General features: G+C 40.1%; 3 protein-coding genes and 1 long non-coding RNA gene across 20 annotated transcripts in view; 2 read left to right on the top strand and 2 right to left on the bottom strand.

Moving 5' to 3' along the window:
- Nucleotides 1–992: 992 nt before the first annotated feature.
- LOC116250462 (exosome complex exonuclease RRP46 homolog) lies at nt 993–8,940 on the bottom strand. 7 transcript variants are annotated; one of them, XM_050076844.1, is made up of 11 exons: nt 8,403–8,939; nt 7,848–8,316; nt 6,578–6,763; nt 6,395–6,508; nt 6,199–6,299; nt 4,741–4,761; nt 3,828–3,900; nt 3,673–3,740; nt 2,514–2,643; nt 2,225–2,350; nt 993–1,321 (listed from the first exon to the last, which is right to left on the bottom strand). In XM_050076844.1, exons 3-10 carry the CDS (start codon nt 6,717–6,719, stop codon nt 2,232–2,234), a joined length of 768 nt encoding a protein of 255 aa, XP_049932801.1. In that variant the 5' UTR covers nt 6,720–6,763; nt 7,848–8,316; nt 8,403–8,939; the 3' UTR covers nt 993–1,321; nt 2,225–2,231. The 7 variants fall into 7 exon arrangements, with proteins under 7 accessions (XP_049932801.1, XP_049932800.1, XP_031479946.1 ...); XM_050076843.1 differs by having other exon boundaries at nt 6,578–6,720; nt 8,403–8,933; XM_031624086.2 differs by having other exon boundaries at nt 6,614–6,720; nt 8,403–8,926.
- A 269-nt stretch (nt 8,941–9,209) lies between these two features.
- Nucleotides 9,210–11,833, top strand: LOC116250463 (uncharacterized). Of its 5 annotated transcripts, XR_007572833.1 has the most exons (8): nt 9,210–9,344; nt 10,001–10,185; nt 10,422–10,524; nt 10,652–10,767; nt 10,861–10,977; nt 11,073–11,172; nt 11,271–11,432; nt 11,538–11,833. It is a non-coding gene; the product is annotated as an uncharacterized LOC116250463 (long non-coding RNA). The 5 variants fall into 5 exon arrangements; XR_007572832.1 differs by having other exon boundaries at nt 10,852–11,172; XR_004171422.2 differs by having other exon boundaries at nt 10,861–11,172.
- Nucleotides 11,834–13,289: 1,456 nt separating this feature from the next.
- Nucleotides 13,290–16,339, bottom strand: LOC116249653 (cationic amino acid transporter 1). Of its 2 annotated transcripts, none has more exons than XM_031622837.2 (3): nt 16,199–16,339; nt 15,231–15,718; nt 13,290–14,799 (listed from the first exon to the last, which is right to left on the bottom strand). In XM_031622837.2, exons 2-3 carry the CDS (start codon nt 15,604–15,606, stop codon nt 13,427–13,429), a joined length of 1,749 nt encoding a protein of 582 aa, XP_031478697.1. In that variant the 5' UTR covers nt 15,607–15,718; nt 16,199–16,339; the 3' UTR covers nt 13,290–13,426. The 2 variants fall into 2 exon arrangements, with proteins under 2 accessions (XP_031478697.1, XP_049932508.1); XM_050076551.1 differs by lacking the exon at nt 16,199–16,339 and adding an exon at nt 16,016–16,034.
- Nucleotides 16,340–19,091: 2,752 nt separating this feature from the next.
- The window catches only part of LOC116251057 (probable pre-mRNA-splicing factor ATP-dependent RNA helicase DEAH4), a 54,264-nt gene continuing 50,668 nt past the window's right edge, over nt 19,092–22,687 (top strand). For all 6 annotated transcript variants that reach the window (XR_004171571.2, XR_004171570.2, XR_004171573.2 and 3 more), the window contains exons 1-3: nt 19,092–19,366; nt 20,567–20,659; nt 20,800–20,904. Coding sequence is in view for 1 of the 6 variants with exons in the window: in XM_031625119.2 (XP_031480979.1) it covers nt 19,170–19,366; nt 20,567–20,659; nt 20,800–20,904 (395 nt within the window). In the remaining 5 variants the exon portion in view is untranslated. The remainder of the gene's footprint in view (nt 19,367–20,566; nt 20,660–20,799; nt 20,905–22,687) is intronic.

Raw genomic sequence — 22,687 nt, forward strand, 5'->3', positions numbered from 1 at the left:
CCTACATTTCAATCTCAACTTTCTATCATTTGAGGTTTATTGAACATCCTTAAAATCATAGTTTAAAACGTGAAGGCACAATATTTAAAACCAAATCTCGTTTAACCTCGCCAAGTTTTGCTTTAATACATTAAAAATTTCTCTTAATTCGAAGAGACATGCATATAAGATTTTGAGATAATACTTTAAAATATTGAAATGTACAAAACAAAAGCTAGTTATTGACCGTGTTACCCCAAATAAAAATTTTAGGAAAGACCGAACCTTGTACCAACGAATGAGTTACTTTCTTTCTTATTTCAAAATAAAACACTCCAAAACCAAGTCAATTTTAAAATGCAAAACACCGCCCAAGGCACAAGATACTGGGTTCAAGCGCGCTCAGCCAGGGAAGGTTACGTTTGAACCTGGTCTCTACGCACCCGAATAACGGCGTACAAGTGTTTTTTACATGTAATGAGAAGATTAGATCTAGCCGAGAGAGAGAGAGAGAGTCGGAATTTCACAAACATTAGAATCCAATTTACATGTACAAATCTTGATGTCCTATTTTATGTACCAACCCAAATCCAGTTCTGAATCAAATCAAGTAACATGAACAGTGGGGCGATAGCTTAGCCGAGCCAATTTCGATCAATTGACATCTCGAGCCCGTTTTGCATGTACAAATTGTGTAAAAGGTGTCCATCCTTGGAAAAAACGTCCCGACTCCCATCCAGATAGATTACTTTTCCAAGGAAATAAGTACTCGGCCACGAACGAATACTTTGTCTAAGAAAAAAGAAAAAAGTCACTCTTACGAATCCCATCTGTTTCACCACCTTTTCCACACAGAAGATTTTCAAAAGAAAAAAACCGCCTATAGAAAAGTTAGATTTCTCCCATGTTCGAAAGGGAGATGTTAACCTGGGACGTTCTTAACCCAGCCCAGCTTTCTTAGGCCAAGTCAGGGAGGACCTAGCTTCATCGTTTGTTACATATCGAAGCACGAGTACTATGAAGTCGGTCAATAATATTTAAAGATTAGAATACACAAAATCCTTCAAGATGAAGGGAAGGGAAAAAATTTCAAGAGTCTCCGACTCTCCATCCGCTTCCTCGCGAAGATAGTCAGTAATTCTTATGAGTCATTCAACCAAATTTATGATCCTTAACCTACAAAAGCTTTACCAAACAATAGCATCTTCTCAATGTCTTCAAGCACATGCCCATTCAATTGGCCTCGCCGACAAGTCTATTCTCCTGCTGTATAGATATTTTGCCAAGCTGAGCCTTGCCAAGGAGCAAGGAAGCGGCATATTATACACAAACCAAAAGTGGCCTGCAAAGCATGAAAGAGAGTTGATTATGAACCATCTCAAAATAGATAAACATCAAAGGCAGAGGAACGAAAACAGACAAGAAGGTGCTTTGAGATCAGAAAAACAGAAATAACAATAATGGTGTTATCATCAACCAAAGTGTTACCATTAGGGATGGGCGTTAGGCAAAGGGACTCCATGTTATCAAGAAAATCTTCATGATAACAAGATATTGCAGAAACTATTGTCAATGATAATGCTGAAACTCAGGATGGAATGGAATCTATTGAAGTAAAGATGAATGCTAGCAAGATAATGAGATCTACAACCTGCTAAGAGAATAAATTTGACCGCTGCATTTAAATCAAATAATATCTTGTCTAACAGCTTCTATATGCTAGGAGAAATACTAAGAGGCGATTGTCAACAGAAAGCAGAAGCATGTCTTGATAAGGATTTCCTCCAAGGCTATGATAACTAATTTATAAGAACAAGGGTAATGAAGCATATTGGTGCATAGATATCTTCACATGTTACAACCACCCAAGTAAACACAGCAAGGGAACAAAATTCAATTCTAAAGCAAGACCATTTTTTCCGTACCTCAAGAATTAGGTAACAGCATATATATACACAAACAAGATCAAGATGCAAGAACTCGGCAACCTAACTCATACTTGGCCTAGTTGTATCAAATCACAATCCATCTTTTTGCCTTAAAGGACCAACCTCAGCACAAAACTACGATGCAAAACACAAAATAGAAAGGAGAAACAAATTTGATAAACCATAAACATCTTTAGTTCTATGACCCACTAGCCTCCCTCTTAAGCCCTTCTGGGCCTGAGACATGAAGGAACTCAATATGATTTTAGCAATGAAACATGATGCATGTACATAAAATAATCATCAATGAAACATACCAGAGCACTAAGATTCTTTCGGAAGATTAGATGGAATCTGCAACTGATCCAGAGATTTCCTCAAGAATTCTGAAATTTTGGAGCTTGCAGCTTGGCCTTTTTGTAGGCAATTGAAATAATTATCCACTATAGCATCAAAGTAAAGCCAGATTAGAAAATGAGCAATAGGAATCTGAACTAGTAAATTGAGTGAAATACAAAAAAACTAAAGAAACAATCCCAAAGGCCCAAACATGCATACATGCAGAAGTAGCTTTTAAAAAATGAACCTGAAAAAGAAAAGCAATACCTGACACTTGGCCATGTGTAACAGAAGTAATTATTCCATTGTCCTTAAGTTCATTTTCAACTAAATGACCACTAGGCGAGACCAACTTAGATGAGCTGGGGAAAACTAAACAAACTGTTGCTTGCAATTCCTGCCATACAACATAAAGATATAACTTAACAGCCTCTAACTTGCAAGTTTCCTATTGAAATCGTTAGATGGCAAAATATATAACTTTACCTGGCTAACGGGATGATCATTACAATAACAATAACAAAACCCAACGACAAGAATATAGCAAGAACATTGAACATTTGAGCAAAAATATTAGAAGTGTCAGAAAGCTATTTATTAATATTTCCAGAGATCATCTCAAGAATAATCAAACATTAGCAACATGGCTGTGACCATGATCGTTTATGGAGAAAAGAAATACCACACATACATACCATCAAAATTTCTCTCTCTCTCTCTCAGGTGGGAACAGTATATTACTTGAAGTTATATGTGTTATTAAATACATGCTTGTCAATATTTAATAATTTTGACATTTTAACTATGACTTTTTTTGTTACATTTACTGTTTTAACTTTTTCCAAAGACCTCCCAATGTTGCCTAGACTCCAGGATCCTCGCAAAACTCAGCATTTAGACGCTACCTGGTGTTTTTTACCATGTAGATTTTGTCCCCAGCACCAATCATACAATGCCCATTTGTTGACAAGCATATCCACATTTTCATCCCATACCCTGTTTGTATGACAGAGACCTCCTAGTGCTGCCTAGTCCTGTCTAGGCTCCAGGCAGTACACACAGCCTAGGCTCTGCCTGGTGCTTTTGACTATGTAGTTTTAGTCCTTTGCCCTAGTTATTCAAGAATCATTTGTTGACAAGTATGTCCACGCTTCGCCCCATACCCTGTCTCTGTAAAAGAACAAGCCACAAAGCAAGAAAGGAAACCAAAACATATAGGTGGCATCAGCATTTAATCTATTTGATGCACTAAACCAATGAGAATAGTGAGCCTAGAAGAATCCAAATGAGCGAGATAGATCAAATCAAAGAAAATATAGATGATGAACATATTTTCCGATTTTCCAGCATAAAGACTATAGCCATTATGAAACAGACTTATCTATAAGGGGAAAACATGCTGGGGTTGAACTAGTAGATTGGGCACCTCTTCTTCAATCTTGGTAGGATCAAACATCACAAGTCCTTTGTCTGTTACACCACAACAAACTGCAACTGCATATGTAGCAACATAAATCAGTAAAACCTGCATATGAAGATAATCCACAAATATAAACTGCAAGATCCTAGTTATGAGCTTACCAGAAAGATATTTTAAAGGTATACTGGCATCAACAAGAGCAGCACATGCTGCATTTATGGCACATGTGAGCAGCTAAACAAGCTTTTGGTCAAGAAATTTTCCTTTAGGAATTGAAGCAGCTAGTACTCAAAAGTTATGACAAGTAGTGACCACCTCAGTTGGCTAAAAGTTAAAGTTTGTAATATTTAAAAGAGAACTACATAAACTACGATGGACTTGAATGACCCCAAAAAAGTAAAAACAATTAAAGGATTGAAAAATACATCCATGGTAACTTTGTTCAGCTTAATAAAGAGATGGACACCCCTACACCAATCCAATGTTCAAACCACGATCCCATTGAGAAGATTTATGCTCTTTCAAGCCTAACCAAATTTATCAAAAAAAAAAAGGCAAACGAATTTTGATGATGGACAAAAAAGAATTTTTGTAAGCAAACACATACACAATGGTTACTCATTGGTTGCAGAAAATGAAAGGGTAGACAACTAATCCAAAATAACATATCTAAAAAATTTATAGAACACAAAATGCCAAACCTAGGCAGATAAACCAAAAAGAAATGTGCTAAAAGAAAAGTTGAACTGCCCCTAGTGTTCTATCATTTGAAATAGTTTGTTGTTTCTTCTAATTATCTTAAAGAATGGACATACAGCAGGTAATTTATACAACAGTCATAGTAGGATTTTTACAACTACTTGCCCCATGCATTTTTTGTGAGTAAACTGCATGGAGGATAGGTGTATCCAGCATAGATTTCTTCAAGGAGATTAGATATTTAAATGAAATGGATGAACAATACATTTAAAACTTAAATGACCAAAAATATGGCAGCAAAGAAATAGATGGGCGTGTGATATACGTATAATAGAAAATTACATATATAGCATGAATTACTTTTGTGAAAGATACAGCTCCATCATCATTGACAACCTGCAGGAAACATGAAATCATAAAATTACTTAGCACATTAGCATTTTGAAAGAAGTATGATCATAATGTCTCTGTCAACTAATTTACAAATAGAAATATGAAAGAACCATTCAAATGTAAGAAGCTAGAATAGCAGGTTTCAAATGTAGTGAATTGTGACTAGCTACTATAACCGAATTGTGCATATAAACAAAGCTAACCCATATCGTTTAACCATTCTGGCTCATGAACCCCCTACAAAATTTTAGCATCAAGGTGGAACCAAACCTCACCACCTATTTATCCATATTCTCAAGGGAACCAGTATCTTGTCAAGACCACAGCTTTCAAAAAAGTTCTCGGTAAATAAAACTGAACGTGCATCCAAAGACAAACTACAGATACGATGAATATGAGTGCAAGCGCAGGTTGTTTAAGCTTACTCCACACACGTATGGCCAGACTTGAGCTCCGCTTGGCTATGCAGCACCAAACTCTAAACGATGAAAAGAATATATGATAAAGGAACCAAGGCCTACTACCACTTGAATGGAAAAGAAGAGCGATAGCCACTGTACCATATACATATAAGGGAGGAGTTTAAGCATGGGTAAACGCTCAGCTAACTAAATCAGTAAGGACTTCATTTAAGGTTAGAGCTTACATCTACCAAGATTGAGCTTCTCATGGAGAAGCTCGGTTTATTGCCAACCTTGGAAGACACATGCACATGTGCAGAAATCATAATAGTTTTACTCGCACATTTAATTTTTTGTCTAGAAAGGAATTGATACACATAAATGGTGGCGACTTCAAACTTTAAAGATACTCCAAGGGTTCGGTAGAAGAAAAGAGGATTTCTCACATCTTTAGTTTGTTCAAAACCACATGATTTTTAGATTGACTTTCATTTGTTTGACCAGTTTTTTGCAGTCACGCAAGCTTAGGATTGAAAACCAGTGAAGGAGGAAGAGGGTGGTTTTTCTTTGCTAATTGCTAGTCCAAAAGGGAGAGACATTCACAATTATGACGACCTAATAGAGATTAGAATGAACTTCTTTTGATGAGTTATCAAGTGTAACGTGTTCTCGGTCAACCAGCCTTTGTATCCTAAACAAGGGATAATCATTTTTCATGCAAATCAGACCAAGATGAACATCTTTACTTCTTTGATCCCCCAAACCTTCATTTTAGTTTGCTGGTTCAGGTGACCAGAAGCTGCAAACCCCGCCATCTAGCAGGTCGTTTGGCTGACGTGCGGAGATACAAGTGGCTGATCCATTCTATCCCAAGAAGAAGTGAATGGGTGAAGTGAACAAGCAACCTTCCCATATGTCTTAGGATAAAATAGAACAATCAACATTTTCAATTATGAAGACAAAGCCTTGAGAGGCAAATGCGAAATTAAATAATCAAAAAATAATTATTAATTACATGAAAGAGAAGTTTATCAAATACCTGAATAATTACTGATGTTGTTGTATTTGGATGAACATTTAGAAGACAAATGCTTCGCAAAGTTCGCATGAGTATCATCTCACACTCCTTCTCTGCTTTTCCTGGAGAGAAACCAAATACTCAACAATTTAAAGAAGAAAAAGAAATGTTGCAGAATGAAAGCCCATTTGTTAAACAACAAGAAAGACTACATTACCAATTGGTCCAAACATTGGTTTCCATATAACCTCAATGGATGCTCTCTCAGGGTTCTCATTCTTCTTTGTCCCAGCTTTTGGCCCGTAAACTGCAGCCAAAACGATTGTATCCCCTAAAAAAACAAAAGTAGTTTTAAATTAGTTGTAAATAGGGAATGATCTATACATAACTTAGCTCGTACCTAAGCAAAAAAAGACTGCGCAGATAAACCTCTGACCTTGCGACCAGCGTGCAGAGCCATGAGCACGATGAAGTACACTATATGAACATGCAAGTGGCCTTAATTGGTTTTGAGAACGGCCATCTGCTCTAGACAGCTCCATCCTAACATCCGTGTCACCAAATAATTAAAATTTCTGCCAATTTCCTTCACAGACATGCACATATGAAAAAGGAATTTCATTCTTGATATCTCAATTAAAATGTAAAACGGACTTGAAAGGCAAAAGATTCAGACAAATACGCGCACATGAGATAGAGAAAGGCTCATTTTCTTGTCCTAATCGAAGTCCATGACGGACTTCAAAGGCAAGGGATGCAACAAACAGTAGCAGGATCAACAAATAAATGGGCAGTTTCAGTACCAAAACTAAATCAACTGTGAGAATGACCCGTCTCCTGACCCAAAAAAGAACTTCGCAGAACCAAGTCAACCCGCAATGACGACTTTTTGTCCCCCTACCCCCACCCCCACCCCCAAAGGAAAAGCACGTAGTTCTAATCCCCTACATACAGGGTTAGTGCAAAGCAATTGTCAACATTGGTACTGAAGTTCATTGATTGCAATCATCAACCATTGATTACCATCATCGGAATATCGAGTTACGCTCTTCAAAGGTAGTAACTTACGAAACAATAGATTATTTAGGACAAACCCATGGTGCCCACATGCTCACCAGGCTAGAGAGAGAGAGAGAGAGAAAGAGAGAGATCACAACGAGCTTCTTCTTCGTAGAGGGAAAGAAAAAGAGATTCGGAACAGGGAACAGAAGCCGTATGACAGATTGGCACATGAACTTTGGCGTTCAAAGTGTTCCTCCACAAAGCACTCGACTAAGAAAAAATCATTTTCCATGCCAAACGATTGGATCTTAACAGGAAGGTTCACCAAACAAACAAAACCTTCAAAACGGATACATGAGAAGCAATTGCTACAGCCAGCCATTAACATTTTTTCAGTCTCAGACTCTCAAACCTAGTGTGCACATGGAAACAAGCATTCATTCTTGGAAGAAAATGTAGGCTGTTGTATTCGTTAATAGCAAAATTTGGAGTCAGTAAACACGACAAAGCAGAAACCAACAAAATCACCGGAAGAGGAAGAAAGGTTCTTATACGCTATGAATGAGGAAAAGAAGGAGGTCGGCCGCGCCGGCCATGATCGGAAGAGAGGCAGACCTTCCCAATTTTCCTGTTCCTGCTGCGGGTGGAAGCAGAGAGGGGAGGCATACCTGTTGCCGCCAGTCACGGCGAGAAGTTGATGATGGCGAGCGAGCAGGCTAAGAGTGGTGGCAACAATCGCGAGTGAGCAGTGATGCTGCGAGCAGAGAGAAAAGAAAGAGGGAGAGGAGAAGAAACGCGCGAAATTTTTTTGGCGGTGCCCTAGCGGGCCGAATAAAACACTGGACTGGAAATCCAATTCCTCGGGGCCGGATTACAATTCCGGCCTTTCGTTTCACCATGTTTGAAAACGACATTTTATTTCTCGAGAAACATAAACGAAACGCCTCTAAACTGACGAGAGACCCATGTGTTCTTGGTTAAACTGATTGAAATGCTCCCAATACATAAATGGAAGACCCATCTCTTTATAATGGAAAAAATGAAGTCTTTAAAAATTACCTTTGATACAATTGAAAATAACATGGGGTGGAGGACGCATAAATAAAAATGTGGCAAGATTAATACCCGAAAACAAACCTGTATTGCAAAAAAACAATGTTTAACAGGTTTTAACCAAACCTGAAGGCCACATTATTTCTGCGTAGTATAAGCGATGCACTCACCTTCCTACTGGCTACTGTTCATGTTTTCCTGCGGGTGAGGTGACTTGGCCTGCCAAACGTCAAGAGTCAGCCCATGGGAGGTTGGGATGGAGTCCACCAAGCCACGGATCAGCTTTCCTCTCTGTCCTTCCATAAGAAGAAAGCGAGGTTTCTGGGCAGCCCCGACCTAGCAGAAGCAGAGATACTCAGAGAGACGGTGCCAGCACTTCGTATTCTCCGGTGGCGGGACTGATTCCGGCGATCAGCTGCTTGATCCCACCATTGATGAACTACAACAGCTTCCCTTCTTGGGGCATGCAAGGAGCTAGGGGCGGCTCGGTTTTTTCCGTTACACGACTTCTCAACGCTGATCAAGACCCACCACCGTTCATTCTCCGGTAGCCACCTTGGGTTGGACTTTGGAGCAGCAGAACTCTCCCTAACTGGAATTATGGATCCGCAGACCCCTCCGCCAGCACATGCAGGTTCTCCCAGTCCGAGTGGCCGACTGGCCGTCACCGGAGAGCTGCAGCCCGGCGCAGAACGCGGAAACTGATGGATGTGAGAGATAATCAAAGCAGCTTGCCTAAAGGTCATGATGGCTGCTTTCTTCAGCTATTTGTGAAGACCATATGGACCGAACAAAGCATCGAGGCGGGGAAGCTGGTACCCTGGCGGTCACCACAAAGCAAGCTGGAGTGGGTACTGAGTTAAGCAACCATAGAGGGTCCGACAAGGCTGCAGTCAGGTCTTTGCGTTTCAATGTGAAAACATTGTTAAATTTATGTAATGTTTCTATTTATTGATATATTCTTTTGGAATTGAGATATACACTAAGTGTTTTCTTAAACATGCTTGGCAGTATCAAATGGCGACTTTCACAAGAAAAATGTTGTCCATGATGAAGGATGAAGGTCTGCTAGGCTGCTAGCATATTAAAGGGAACCAGTCATCCTACTTCAGGTTTGTATCATGTTTTTCCATTTACTTTGCGAGCTTGATTCTTGTTTTAAAAGACTAGGAAAAGAAAAGGTAAATATTCGTTGTGCAAATTAAAGCGATCAATCATAAGTAAACTTCTTTTAATCGCGATCCATCTACAACACAGCACAGGTTTGACATTTCTCTCTTTGCCACATTGTGAAATAGATACAATATAAACTAATTATGTGGAGCACTTTGGATGAGAAAAATCTAAACTTCAATAAGTGAAGGAGAACTTTCATGAATCCTGATTCTTAAAAAAGATCATCAGTTCTCTGACCATCTTAGTTACTTACTTTGGTTGATGCTTTGTGCTATTCATGTCTTAGAAATTCTCTTTTTTCTTTCCCTGACACTGTTCATAAATCAAATTTATCCGCTGTTCCACATTATGTTCTTAATGCCACTTTTGCATATGTTTCCCTATCTAATTATCTAAAACAAGAATCAACCAGTGCCCTCAGTTCCAATTTCAGTATTGATTTCTCCTTCTGCTTTTTGTTCTGTGAATTAACTATAGAATCTCAGTTTTAAACTTCTTACCAATACTATATGATAATATTGGAGCACTAGCTTTTTATTTCGTCTCTGTAGCAGAAATTGATCGTGGTACTGCATTTTTTTTTTTATTGTAGGTCACTCTTGTTCCACAAACTGTGACTTCAAAGAATGCTTATGATGATGAAACTGGAGTTGAGAATGTGGTATGGCATATTGACAATATACGGTCAGGATCTTTTCCGTGAACAAAAATTGCTTGAGCAAATTACCAGAGCAGCAGATAGGACTGATTACATGTGGACCTGTGGTACACAACTGGGTGAGTACTGAGTACTCAAAAAGCTGTCCCCAAGGCAGTGCTAATTGATTCTTCGGATTTTATTGGCTAAGAAAAAGCAACGGTTTCTCATGTGATCTTCCTTTTTTAACTTCTAGTAGAATATTATCAGATGTTGCATTAATAAAAGTAAAAAGAAAACCAGAAAAAGGGAGCTACTTTTGAAGCTGAAATTGATGTACTGCTCCATTTGTCTGATTTCTCTGTTTTGCGTTTAGTGTTCATGACACAGATGATGACTCTTTCTGGAACCAATAACAAGTCATACTGAGAGTGAATACCTTAGGCCATCATTTGTTTGTCAACGGGGAAAACGTGCAGGTCCTCCTTCCTTCTTCCCGCCCTCCACACCCCCCCTCCCCCTTCCTGTTCTGTCTACCCAGCTTGTTTTCTTTTTCCCACATAACTTCATACTTACAACTACCTCTAATTTTTGAAATGTGATTAGCAATCAGGATTTGGTTGTAGAGGATATGGGCATGGAGCATTCAACTTTGAGCAACCAATCATTCTGAAACCAGGGAAAACTATATCACTCTTGTCAGTGCAACCGTTGGTCTTCAGGTTTTGTCAACCTCCATATTTGCTCTTGCTGTTACTAATAATATATATAAACTGTCATCGGTTTGATCTTATGCGTCTTGAAAGTTGAAACAGAACTGTGGCCCTCTGTTTGAAATGGTTCCAGCAGCAGCAGGGATCAACACAACACTGGTCCAGTTGAAATTGTTGGCAGCCACAATGCTACCAAAATATGTCAAGAAAAGTTTGGCTGTAATATATATTTGTCAGATATTAACTTTAAGAAAGTCCTAATTCAGAATAGTCTCTTGTGCGCTCATATTTTTCAGTGTCTGCATCAAATGCAGATTGGTTTGAGAGGTGAAGCAGACCTCTTTATAATCCAAAGGGTTTCCGATGGATGTCAACAAGTGACCTCCCAGTCAAACTCCATTCGTTTGGTATAAGGTATGCTTTCCATTAATTTAAAACTAGAAGTTGCTATAAAAATTTAATTTGCTATTAAACTTCAACTGAAACGTGATTTTGGATTGCTGGCTGAGCAGCCTGAGTTCAGGGCACCAAATATTAGCGAATCGGTGATTGCGAACCCTTGGAAGCACGGGAAAGGGGCAGGCTTGGGTCGACGTCGACACTGGCCTCTCTACACCTGTGACTACAGAGGGCCCTAAATGCATCACACAGTGCGGCAAAGGAACTTAGATCTGGTACCGAGTGTACCTACTTCCCCCACCTCCTTTTCCTTTTTGCTCGTAGAGAAGATCTCATGGATCCTCAGCTTTGTTACTAATCGTGCTGTTGCTCTTTGGCAGATATCATGTACCAAGATCATGGCTCAATGAAGGGATTAACACCTTGATCTTACTGGAGGAGACGGGACGAGATCCGTCTCAGATCAAATTAAGAACTGTTCATTAGTGATCGAGAAGAGGACGCTGCTGGACTTCTCTATAAATTTGATGACCATAGTTATTTAAGTTTTCCGTTTTTATTATTGTGTTTTGAGTATCTTTTCTAGCGCCATTAATGGCTGGTAGCTGTCTCTGGTAGGAACGTCTTTAGTGCTTGAAACAATATAGTCTAAGACTCTAACTGATTTCTCTTTTGAATGAAGATGACAATTTGGAATTGGTTTGATAGTCTAAATTTGGTATCTGTTGGAGAACTGCTGTTGTGTCACTCTGCACTGCCATTTCTTGAAAGGAAACTAAATTTTACAAAACATGCCCAGCTTTTGAAGGAGCAGCAGAAACACACTTAAGTTAGTTCAAAATTCGTTCATTTAATTTAAGTACTCGAGACTTTTTCGGTTTCATTGCATGAATTGAGTGACATATATAATGCGTGCTTAAAGATCTTTAACCATGTTTCTGTTATACCCCAGAAAGATGGACACCGTTTTTGTAAAATTTTCTTTTGGAGACTCTGGTGGTGGGCACGAGCCCTACGATTTTAAGTGAAAGGCCATGTAGGGCTTGTCAAATTCAGATACTTGTTTCTGTCTTTTCTCTTTTCAAAATTGCAAAATTTAGGTTCCTTTTTCTGAGTTCCTCTAAATGGTAGAATTTGGAAAAATCCACAAAACTGAGAAAACGAAATTCCAGGTTTTCTTTTTCATCTGTTTGGAAATCATTCTGGAATTTGAATCTCTCTCTCACTTCCCCCCTTTTATTATAATGCCGTGGACTAACTACCCAACCATCTCAGTCCACCTTACCTATTGGTAAAGATTATTTTCACATTAAAAATTTCCAACGTCACTAGATTCTCCCTCCTACTTTCACTGTCATAAAAATTACAGAGATATGCAAAATGCAAGAAGAAAACATACAGTATCACAAACCTTCTTCTAAAAGTTACATTCGTGTGTGATTGATGGAACCAGAACTTTCAACGTCAACGCTATCATCTTTAATCGTCACCTCTATTTTGTACACACATATCCCATGCAATTGAACACTAACATCAAATTTTTAATCAATTTTTAGGAGCCACTCTGAGCGCCAAAAGTCTTTCCCTGATGATTTTGGAAAGAAATTCTCCGTCTTCGCGACCACAATTTCAGGCTACAGGAACGTAATCAATTTTCTCATTTGGATAGTAACAGCATGCCACAAGAGTGGGGGGGAAAAAAAGCAGCAAAAGGTAATTACAATCACGGTTTTTTGTAAAGAATGACAGAGTATCATCCTATCAGCTACCATCTCAAAATGTTCTACAAATACGGTCTTGAAAACATAAAAATATCATACATCCAGAACAAACCTACATTGGCATGGAGGATATACACAAGGAGAAGCAGAAAAGTAATGCAGGAAGGGCAGACATCAAAGGGAACCGTAAGCCAATTCTCAAAAACTGTTAACAGTAAAATCAAGTTTTCTCTGAAAATCCTGAGAAATATCTGAGGCAAACTTTGTATTTGCGTATTCCTCTCAAAACGTAAGGCCTTCCACATGTGGCACCAAACACATCCATGAGCTCAATTAGTCTTCAAGCCGATCATAATAGCTATTACTGCAATCCATAACCAACTGATTTCCTAGTGATGAAAAAGAGGATCATATGAACATCAATCGGATACAAAAACCAAATCGTATCAGGAAAAAGTTTGAACAGTCTAAGATATGAACAGAGTAGACAAAGCAATCAAGCTACTAAGCCTGCTACACCAAGCAAAACATTTCCACCCACGATGAACCTAGTTTGAACTATCTACAAGGGCCGGCTTGCTGGACTGGCCCTCCTCCACCCGTGAGTTCAATTTGCCCTGCTCGGAAGCCTTTGCAGTGTCGTAAGATGCATGAAGCCCCACAAAGAAATAGTACACCAGCAGGAACGCAGTCCACACCCCAAACCTCATGAACGACTTCTTATCGATCGAACCAAGCAGAAAGATGTTGACAGCAATGGAAGCGGACGGAAGCCATGGCACCAGCGGAACGCCCCACAGCTTCGGAGCCCTCGCTTGAGGCACAAACACGGCGAGGCCCAGCGTACCCAAGAACCAGATAGGAACGGTGACACAGAAGGCCACCCAGCCGGTGCTGGTAGCCCAATACACCGCAGTCGCAACAGAGGATCCAAGTATCAGCACCATGAAGGCGATGAACTTCGTCTGGTCCGTCCGATTCGTCTGACCGGCGGCATAGTACCGGCGTACCAGCAGAGCAACGGCTACCAACATGAAGATGAACAGGGTAGAGATGGAGAGGAGGTTGGACAAGATGCTGAGGCTGGTGAAGAAGGCGATGACAGCGGTCGCTGCTAGCATGGCAATGGTAGCATTAACCGGAGTGCCGGTGCGCTTGTTTACCAGCGCAAACCAAGGAGGGATCATGTGGGTGCGGGAGATGTGGGTCAGGTACCGAGCCTGACCCACCGCGCTCACCAGCAGCACCGTGGTCATGCCCTTCAACGCCCCGAAGGCGACAATATACTTGGCCCAGCTCATGCCCACGCTGCCGAAGGCGATCGAGAAGGGCGCGTCAGAGTCGATGGTCTTGTAGTTCTGCATCAAGCAGAGGGTCAGGGCCATCAGGCAGTACAGCAGCGTCGTCACGGACATCGAGCCCACCAGGCCGATGGGCACGTCCCTCGCCGGGTTCTTGGTCTCCTCGGCCATGGTGGACACGGCATCGAACCCCACATACGCGAAGAAGAGGACCGCAGAGGCCTTGAAGATGCCGCGCGGCCCATACGGCGCGAAGTCCGCGTAGTTCTGGGTATCCGCTTTGCTCAGGCCGGCGGCGATGACGAAGACGATGACGGCGAGATGGACGATGGACGCGACGTAGTTGAGACGGGATGAGGCTTTGGTGCTGAGCGAAGCAATGATGCCGATGATGGCGGTCACGGCGACGGCGATAGGATCGAGATGGTTGTAGTCGGGGGCGAGGGAGTGAACGATGACTCGGAACTGATCGGGGTGATGGCCTAGGAGGGTCGCAAAGTAAGAGGTCCAGGCCCTGGCCACGGCTGCGCCGCCGATCACGTACTCCAGTATAATGTTTCCGGCTGCGATGAATGCTACGAAATCGCCGAGTTCAACACGAAGATAGGCAAAGGAACCACCTGATTCACACAAATTAACAGAGTTAGGACTATCATATATAGACATCGGATCTTGTATTTTGGATCTAGGAAGACTTGGATCCGTTTTCAGCTATTTACTACTACCATGCATGAAAATTACCACTGTGGAAATATGAGATCGAGTTGGTGCACACGCATAATATACATCAAAAGAGGAAAAAAGAAGGAGAGTTGCGGTATTTTTTAATTTTTTTATTAAAAAAATGTCTCCTTTATATTATTAACTTTTTTTATAAAACATTTTTGTCCTTTAAAAATGTTTTTTTTTTACTTCAAATAGGAATATTTTCCACTTCATAAATATATTAGAAATTTTCGTAAAAGATATTTAAGGAAACTGAGATTGCAGGGGGAGTTGAATGTGAACGGAAGAATCAGTCACGCAAAGATTGCGGACGAAAGGATCTCACCAGCCACCGGGATCTCCACGGCGAACTCGGTGTAGCAGAAGACGGAGAGCATGGCGGACACGCCGGAAACGACGTAGGAGAGTATGACGGCGGGGCCGGCGTCCTGCTTTGCCTCCAGCCCGGTAAGAACGAATATGCCGGCTCCGATGACGGCCCCCATCCCGAACCATATCAGGTCCCACCATGTGAGCGTCTTCTTCATCTCGTGCTGGCTCCTCGCCCGCACCTCGTTGAGCTCCGCGTCGTCCACCGACCTGGCCATGAGCCGGTCGGCGAGCCGTGTCCTCGTCTGGCCGAGGGCCTTGACGTAGCTGCCCCAGCTGCTGAAGGACTCCTCGGGAAAGAATCCCCAGGTTCCCCCCTTCTCCTCCGCCATCTCTCTCTCACGGCTTCCAAGTTGTTCCTGAATCTGGAGAACCAGGGGAGCCTTTCCTTCCCTCTCGTTGGTTGGGGAGCTTTCCTCTGGTGGTACTGTGAATTCAATCTCTCTGCATGGTAAGCAATGAAGTCTTGAGATGGATGAAGAGCTTAAAAAGAAGATTGCTTGCGCCAATAAACTTGGAAAACCGAATGAAATTGATGATGAGGAAATAACTAACTTCTATTTTATCGAGAGAGGAAAGAACGGCCGGAAAAACGAAAGTGTAATAAGAAAGCAACATTTACCAACGAGAATCTTTAGAGAGAGATGTATAAATTAAGCAGAGGGGGTCAACCCAGAAGGACTGAAAGTCACATTATTTCCCGGAAAAACAAAAATCAAAGTTGAAGATAAAAACATATACCTACAGGAAACTTCCTGGGAAGTTCTGAATGGTGGCAGAAAGAGAGATTATTACAAAACCATTCAAAAGGGACACGCTATTCTAGCAGGGATATCCTGATATTTCTGGAAAATCAAGGAAGAAGAACAACAAGGGTGATCTACCATGAGAAATAGCAAATGGGTAGAGAAGAAAGTCCCTCACCATTGACCCGCAAGCTTGAAGCAGGAGACTCAGCAGGATCGGAGAAGAGAAACGAATTCCATTCCTCCGCAGACCCCCACTCCACCAGGTAGGTAGAGAGATAGAGAGAGAGAGAGAGAGAGGATTTTCTGATTTTAGGAGAAGTTTAATACGTCCAAATGCATTTGATTCTGAAAACGTCTTTTATAGCAGAATGCAAAGCATGAACGGAAAGAGTTCCCTTCCGTAACGCTTCCATTCTTGTGAGCTAGTTTCCAAGCTGGTCTCTTTATTTTGACTTTCAAAGTCAAGCACTTCCTTTTGGATATTTGGACCGTGGTCCTGTTTGGCGATGCTCGTTGTGTGCACACTACTGTGCACTGAAAATTGTGCACAAGGTAAATAAAACGATCGAAACATTTTTGTTAAAATAAAAGAAAAAAAATGTTCAAAATAATAAAAAAAATTGTAAAAAAAAATTAAGAAGTTTAAAATTATTATTTCATGAAAAAAAAATCAAAAATAACTCAAATCCCTTTTGATGCATGTGTGCATAGATAAATCGCGTTCTGATTTCTGAACGGCAAAGAAGACATTTGGCCGTTCCTTTTCCAAGCGAGAGTCCAAAGTTTTTCATGTTTGCAAGCTTTTGACTTTTCTTTGTGAAAGAATTACAAACTTGCAGCCTACCAACAAATCAACGCCTAACTTTTGCAAGTCAACAATCAGTTCGTCAAACAGCGGCTCTGCCATGGAAGCCGTTCTAAGCAAAGAAACCATTTTAGAAAATTATCCTTTCCAATTAAATTGATCTTCAAAGGAAAAGACAAGCAGTGGTCCTAGTCTTCGCTGTCGCAGTCTAAGTGTCGGCATCAGGAATCGAACTTGGACGGTGGCCCTGGTTCAGCTTTGAATCTCAAGCCCTAATTAATATATAAATGTAATTAATTGTAATAAAGTATACATAATTATGGGGTTGAGTCTAGTCGAGTCGAGTTTGACAATTTTTGAGTCCAAATCGAGTTAACTACGGACGGTGTCTCCATCCGCTTTTAATAGACGGGTAGTGAACAATGCAAGAGCCCAAAGGCAGCACCACAGGAAAGTGAGCTGAAAGATGCAGATCAGCACCCAATGAGAGCGTAGTTTAATGGTGGATATGATTCCAATTTACACTGACACAAAAAATGCGTATAATGTGCCAAAATATAGTCATCATATAATATCTATACAAAACGCATTTTTTCAGTCATATAATATCTATACAAAACTCATTTAAAAAAAAAAAACTATAAAATAAAAAACATGAAAAAACATATATTATACGCATTTTTTTTATGATTTTCATGATTTATTAAATGTTTTATATTTTTAAAAACTTTGCCCATATTTTCTCTTTTTATTCCTGATATATACAACTTTGTCGTATTATACATGATAAATTTATTATCGTATAATACTCATACATGTTTTTTTTTTACAATGATTTCAAGTATAGACATATGCAACAGTGATGGAGGAAAAAGCTATAGGCATTGACTAGAATAACAGATCTTCAACTAGTAATAGTGGCCCAAGAGGGTCTCCATCCACAAGACTAAGAAACAAAACTCTAAGCTAGAATGGGGGCTCCCATGGATTTAAGGTGATGAAGTATGAAAAAACAGTGGGTGTGCGTCCATTTTGTTCTTTTTTCTATCATGTACAGCACCTCAAAGTCAGACACCCCCATAAGTCAATATCAGCCTTTGAATGTAGGGGTTCAACAGACTACATTGTTGAGGGGAAAAGGTTAGGATAATGGAAAAGGAATGTAAAAGAAAAAACCATTTGTATGGCGAAGAAGACTCTTTCTATTTGTCGAGTAGGCTTGGGTACTAGGTTTGGTCACCACCATGTACCTGATACCCGGCCCGAACCAGGCTCGGGCCTGGGTACTATAGAAGTGGATCCGGGCCAGTGCCATAAGACCCAGCCCAGCACGGTAACTTCTCGGGCCGGGTATCGAGCATTCCATGCGGCCCATTGAGGGCCCGGCAAGCCCAGCAATTTCTTTATTCTTAAAATTTTAAAAGTATTTTAAAGTCCACTTTCTAAGTTAGAGTTTTCAACTTTTGATTTTTGAAAGTTTGCTTCGAGTCTTCGTTTTCAACCATGTCTTCCTTCGTGTATTGTTTGGATTTGAATTAAGTTTGGTCCTACTTGAACAGGTTGGACTGTTTGACTTCCCCCTAAAAAAAATTCTACTTTCGACCCAGAAGATAGAAAAGGTCACACAGTAGTTAAAGAGCTTGCTGGGTGGAAAGAGGTGAAGGACAATAATAAGTAGGGATTTGGCTAGTCCAGTTGATGGGATCGTGAAGGCTGCAAAAATGGGTCAGGAACTAGAGCTAGGTCTTGGACATCTTGTTCATCACACTACACATGGTATGGTGAGATTGAGTTGGGTGCACACAACAAATGTATACTAAAAAAAACAAAAGGATACAAGTGCATTTAAAATTTTTTATACAAGTATGTACATTTCAAATTTTTAATATTTTTTTTCATTTAAAAAATCTTATATTTTTTTAATTTTAGTAAGAGCACTTTAGTTGTTGCACACCGATGTGCATGCACTAAACTGTGCAAGCAATCAGCTTTGTTACGTGAACATCTATAGCAATGCCACAAGGAAGAATTAACATCCGTGGAAGTTGAACAAGGGACCATGGTAAGAGCACTTGGTTAATGGAGGGCCGTTGTTAGAGAATTATTTTGTTAACCTACGCAGTGGTTTGTTACATCTGAAAGGTTCAGCCGCTTTTTGAAACGGTAAAAGGAGAAGTGGCTTTCTGGAATATTTGAAGTTTTGAACTCACCCCGCGTAAGTTTTCCCCTCCCTGGCTCCCTCCCACTGTGTCAGTTTACCTGATTTGCTTCCCTCGCTCTTTTTCCTTTCAACCGACTTGCTCCCTCCCACTGCGTGCGTGTGTGTGTGTGTGTGCCTGCGATGGAGCTGCCGATCCTGAAATTCGAGGAGGAGATTGTCGAGACAGTGAGGAAGAACTCCGTCGTCGTGTTGATTGGGGAGACGGGCTCCGGCAAGAGCACACAACTTTCCCAGATCCTTCACCGCCACGGCTACACGAAGTCCCGCGCCATCGGCATCACCCAACCCCGCCGCGTTGCCGCCGTCTCCGTCTCGAGGTACTTTTCATCTTGAGTGATTATTTTCCCTCGCTTTGGGGATTCCGTGGTGCGTATGACGTTCGTGTTCGTGATTTGTTTCTTTGAGTGAGCGTAGGCATAGGAGAAAATAGTCAGTCGCGGTATTGCAGCGTGCTTCACATTCACAGTTCATGAAGCAATTTGGAAGCCTGACTTCTCCAGAAAATTTGACGCGTTGAATGTTTTCCATTCTTGTTCAGGTTTTTCGGACGTTAGTTTTGAAGAGATTCAGGCAGCCTAGGCTTTGCAACGTGCTGTCCACTGTTTTTCAGTTTTCAATCATGATATTTTGGGGTAATATCGAGAAAAGGGAAAAGGACCTTGGTTGTCAACTTGGATTAGCTACACATTGAACCCTTGTACTCTACCTTGAGTTTTGGTAGGTTGGGATGTGAACAGATTAAACATCTAGTAATTGCTTAAATTCAATATCTAAAGATTTCTTTCCATTTAACCTAAAGCGAGAAAAGCTCGGTTCCATGGTTATCTATTTTTTGAGACAGTGGATTAACACGTCGAATTTTGGTTCTTGAAATCGTACTGAGGAAAGAACGAGGATCATGGTTTTTTGTGTCAGATCATTTGGTTCACAGGGACACTATCTAAAATTTGCTTTTCCGCCAAATCAAGAAGAAGAAAAACTCAAATTCCATATTCTTTTTCTTTTTCCCTTTTCCTCGGCAATCTGCATAGTTTATTCGAAATGCTTCAAGCCAGGGTCATTTCTGTGTTATTTCTGGATCCGATACCATTGAAATCGCAACTTCAGTGAAGTTTTTAACGAAAATAAAAATGAAAAGGTGGTTTAAGACAGAAATACTGCTACGTCTTGCGTCTTACATTAATCGTTAAAAAAAAAAACATCCACTATGCACCGAAACTTATCATACAAAGAATCAGGATTTCTGTTGAAACAATTTAGACTGAAACTTGTTCCAGCTGAAGAAGCAGAGAGAAAGATTACTGTAATCCCATTGATTATGTCCAACCTAAATTGTTCATACTTGAAATTACGACTTTCCGGTGGACAGGATTACAGTGTCATCACTCATCAGTGCTGCCAAATGTTTGACTCTGTACTGCAAATATGTGTATATATATGTTTGGCTTATCTGCGTGAATATAGTATGCAATATAATGGTTTTCCAGGTTCTCACCGATTTTTTGTATGACACTCAGGCGAGTTGCATCTGAACTTGGTGTTACTCTTGGTGAGGAAGTGGGATATGCCATTCGATTTGAAGATCGGACATCACAGAAGACATGTATTAAGTAAGGTCTCTTTCCATATCTGTAGGTACCAACGTCACGCTAGTTATGAGAGTTTGTGTTTGTTTTGCTCAAATGGGCATTCTAGTTTTGTCTTTTATATAATAGAAAAGTGCTCTAATTCTGAACCTGGAGACTTTCAGGTATCTTACAGATGGTGTTCTCCTCCGTGAAAGCCTTTCTGACCCTGAGCTGAATCATTACTCGGTTATTATATTGGACGAGGCTCATGAAAGAAGTTTAAATACGTAAGCTTTTCAGATTTTCTCTATTCCTTCTTTGAGAAAACACTTTCTGTGCAGATATATCGATCTTATTATTTTTCTCGTCTGCCAGGTGCCCAACGTATGTTGTAGTAGCTTAACTTTAGTCATATGCAATATTTGATTTTGGATTTCAGTATCTGACTAGAGTCTCCTTTTTTTATTGTAAAAAATTCACGAAGCACTTTAATCTTTTGTCCTAAGATAATGTAAGTTGATGTTCTGTTTGTTGCCGTATTCCTACTATCTTTTATTCTTTTGCTTTGTTGTTTTTCATGTATTTTCTGTTTTGGTTTTTTTCCCATTGTCGTTCATCTTTCCTTTTCACTTACTGATATTGAAGAGTCAACATATAACTTGATGTTAAGAGCTATGAAGAGAAAATATTTCTGATTGGATTGCTTTATAATTGTGGCAGTGGCTTGGTAATGTTGCATCAAACCTAGGCTATCTTTACGCCATATTTTATCTTTTTTTGGAGCATTATATAACATTGTATGCTGTTTAAGGTTGGTATTAGTGCAGCATATTGGATACTCTTTTTTGGCACTATCCCCTATCCCCTATCCCCTTGTAGGTTAGGTTCAGTTCATGCAAGGCCGCACAAAAGAGGTTCTGTCCCCAAATCTGAGATAGATAACAAGTTGACTCTGATGCTTAAATCTGATATCCTGTTTTTGAATTTAAATTGCTTCTTAGTATGTTGTTAAAAGTTTTTCCTTTGTATGGACCATAATCACATATATCATTTTCGGATTTTAAACGGGTGGGGTTTTTCTCTGGTATAATGTGAGCTTGATCTTCTTGGAAAAAACGAGAAAAAGCAGAAAATTTTAAGTACAGAAAATCAATTGATAAAAACACACAGAAAATCGATTAAGAAAAACACAGAAATGAAAAACCTACCTCACTGAATGCAGCAGGAATCAGCATCTCATCCTTGGCCACGCAGCAATAGTCTTCCCCAAATGCTCATCTATTGCAGGCTGAAGGCAGAAAATCTCCCCATATGTTGATGATTTTTCCCCAAATCAAAACCCTAAAGTAAGCTCTCTTCCCCTTCCCAAACTAAAGAAACGTTGCCTTCTTTCCTCTAAGGTTCTAAACTCTAAAGAAGTTGTCTCCAAAGAAGTAGAGGTCTTCTCTTAAGAGCTGTTCCTGTTTGGCATTAATTTTTTTCCAAATTACATGTCAAAATTCACATGCAGAAAACGAGATGAGAAAAAATGCGAAAACACATTTTTTTCCCGTCTTTTTCATCTTGCTGTTTTTTAGAAATATGTGATATTTTTCCCCCTTTTTTCAGCTGAATTATTTTTCAAGTTTTTAACACGTGTTTTCAAAAAAGACACAATATATGTGACTATGGCATGGACATTGATAATAAAAAGATATGCTTCTTAGTAAATAGTCTTCCCATTAGTTGCCTAGAGTCTAGACCTTTACGACATAATACTGTGATGTTCCTCATGTAGTTACTTACTTTTTTGACATGCCTACTTAGCTCTCGTTTCCTCCATCTTTGGGACCATAATTTTTTTTATTTCTCCAATGTCATTTAAAATTTTAAATATTAAATAACCACCTGTGGAAGTAGGTGAAACATAGCAACTGTAAATATGATCCATCATCCAGAGATCTGGCTTTTGGTTCTTGGTGACTTTAAGTTAAGTGATTGATACTGGATACAAACTGGTTTCCTGCGTCATTTTCAGCGATAGTTGGTATTATGAGCAGCTTTTGGCTGAAGTCTGCACTTTCTTAATCT

This window comes from Nymphaea colorata, chromosome 3 (genome assembly GCF_008831285.2).
Source record: "Nymphaea colorata isolate Beijing-Zhang1983 chromosome 3, ASM883128v2, whole genome shotgun sequence".
Taxonomy (NCBI): Eukaryota; Viridiplantae; Streptophyta; class Magnoliopsida; order Nymphaeales; family Nymphaeaceae; genus Nymphaea; species Nymphaea colorata.

Excerpts from the sequence above, each read along its gene's own strand:
- LOC116250462 (XM_050076846.1), bottom strand. The coding sequence starts at position 6,719 with ATGGAGCTGTCTAGAGCAGATGGCCGTTCTCAAAACCAATTAAGGCCA. Across the intron at positions 6,509-6,577 it reads CGCAGTCTTTTTTTGCTTAG|GGGATACAATCGTTTTGGCT; the intron begins GTACGAGCTAAG and ends TTGTTTTTTTAG. Across the intron at positions 2,351-2,513 it reads TACACATGGCCAAGTGTCAG|TGGATAATTATTTCAATTGC; the intron begins GTATTGCTTTTC and ends TTGATGCTATAG.
- LOC116249653 (XM_031622837.2), bottom strand. The coding sequence starts at position 15,606 with ATGGCGGAGGAGAAGGGGGGAACCTGGGGATTCTTTCCCGAGGAGTCC. Across the intron at positions 14,800-15,230 it reads CGTGGAGATCCCGGTGGCTG|GTGGTTCCTTTGCCTATCTT; the intron begins GTGAGATCCTTT and ends TGTGTGAATCAG.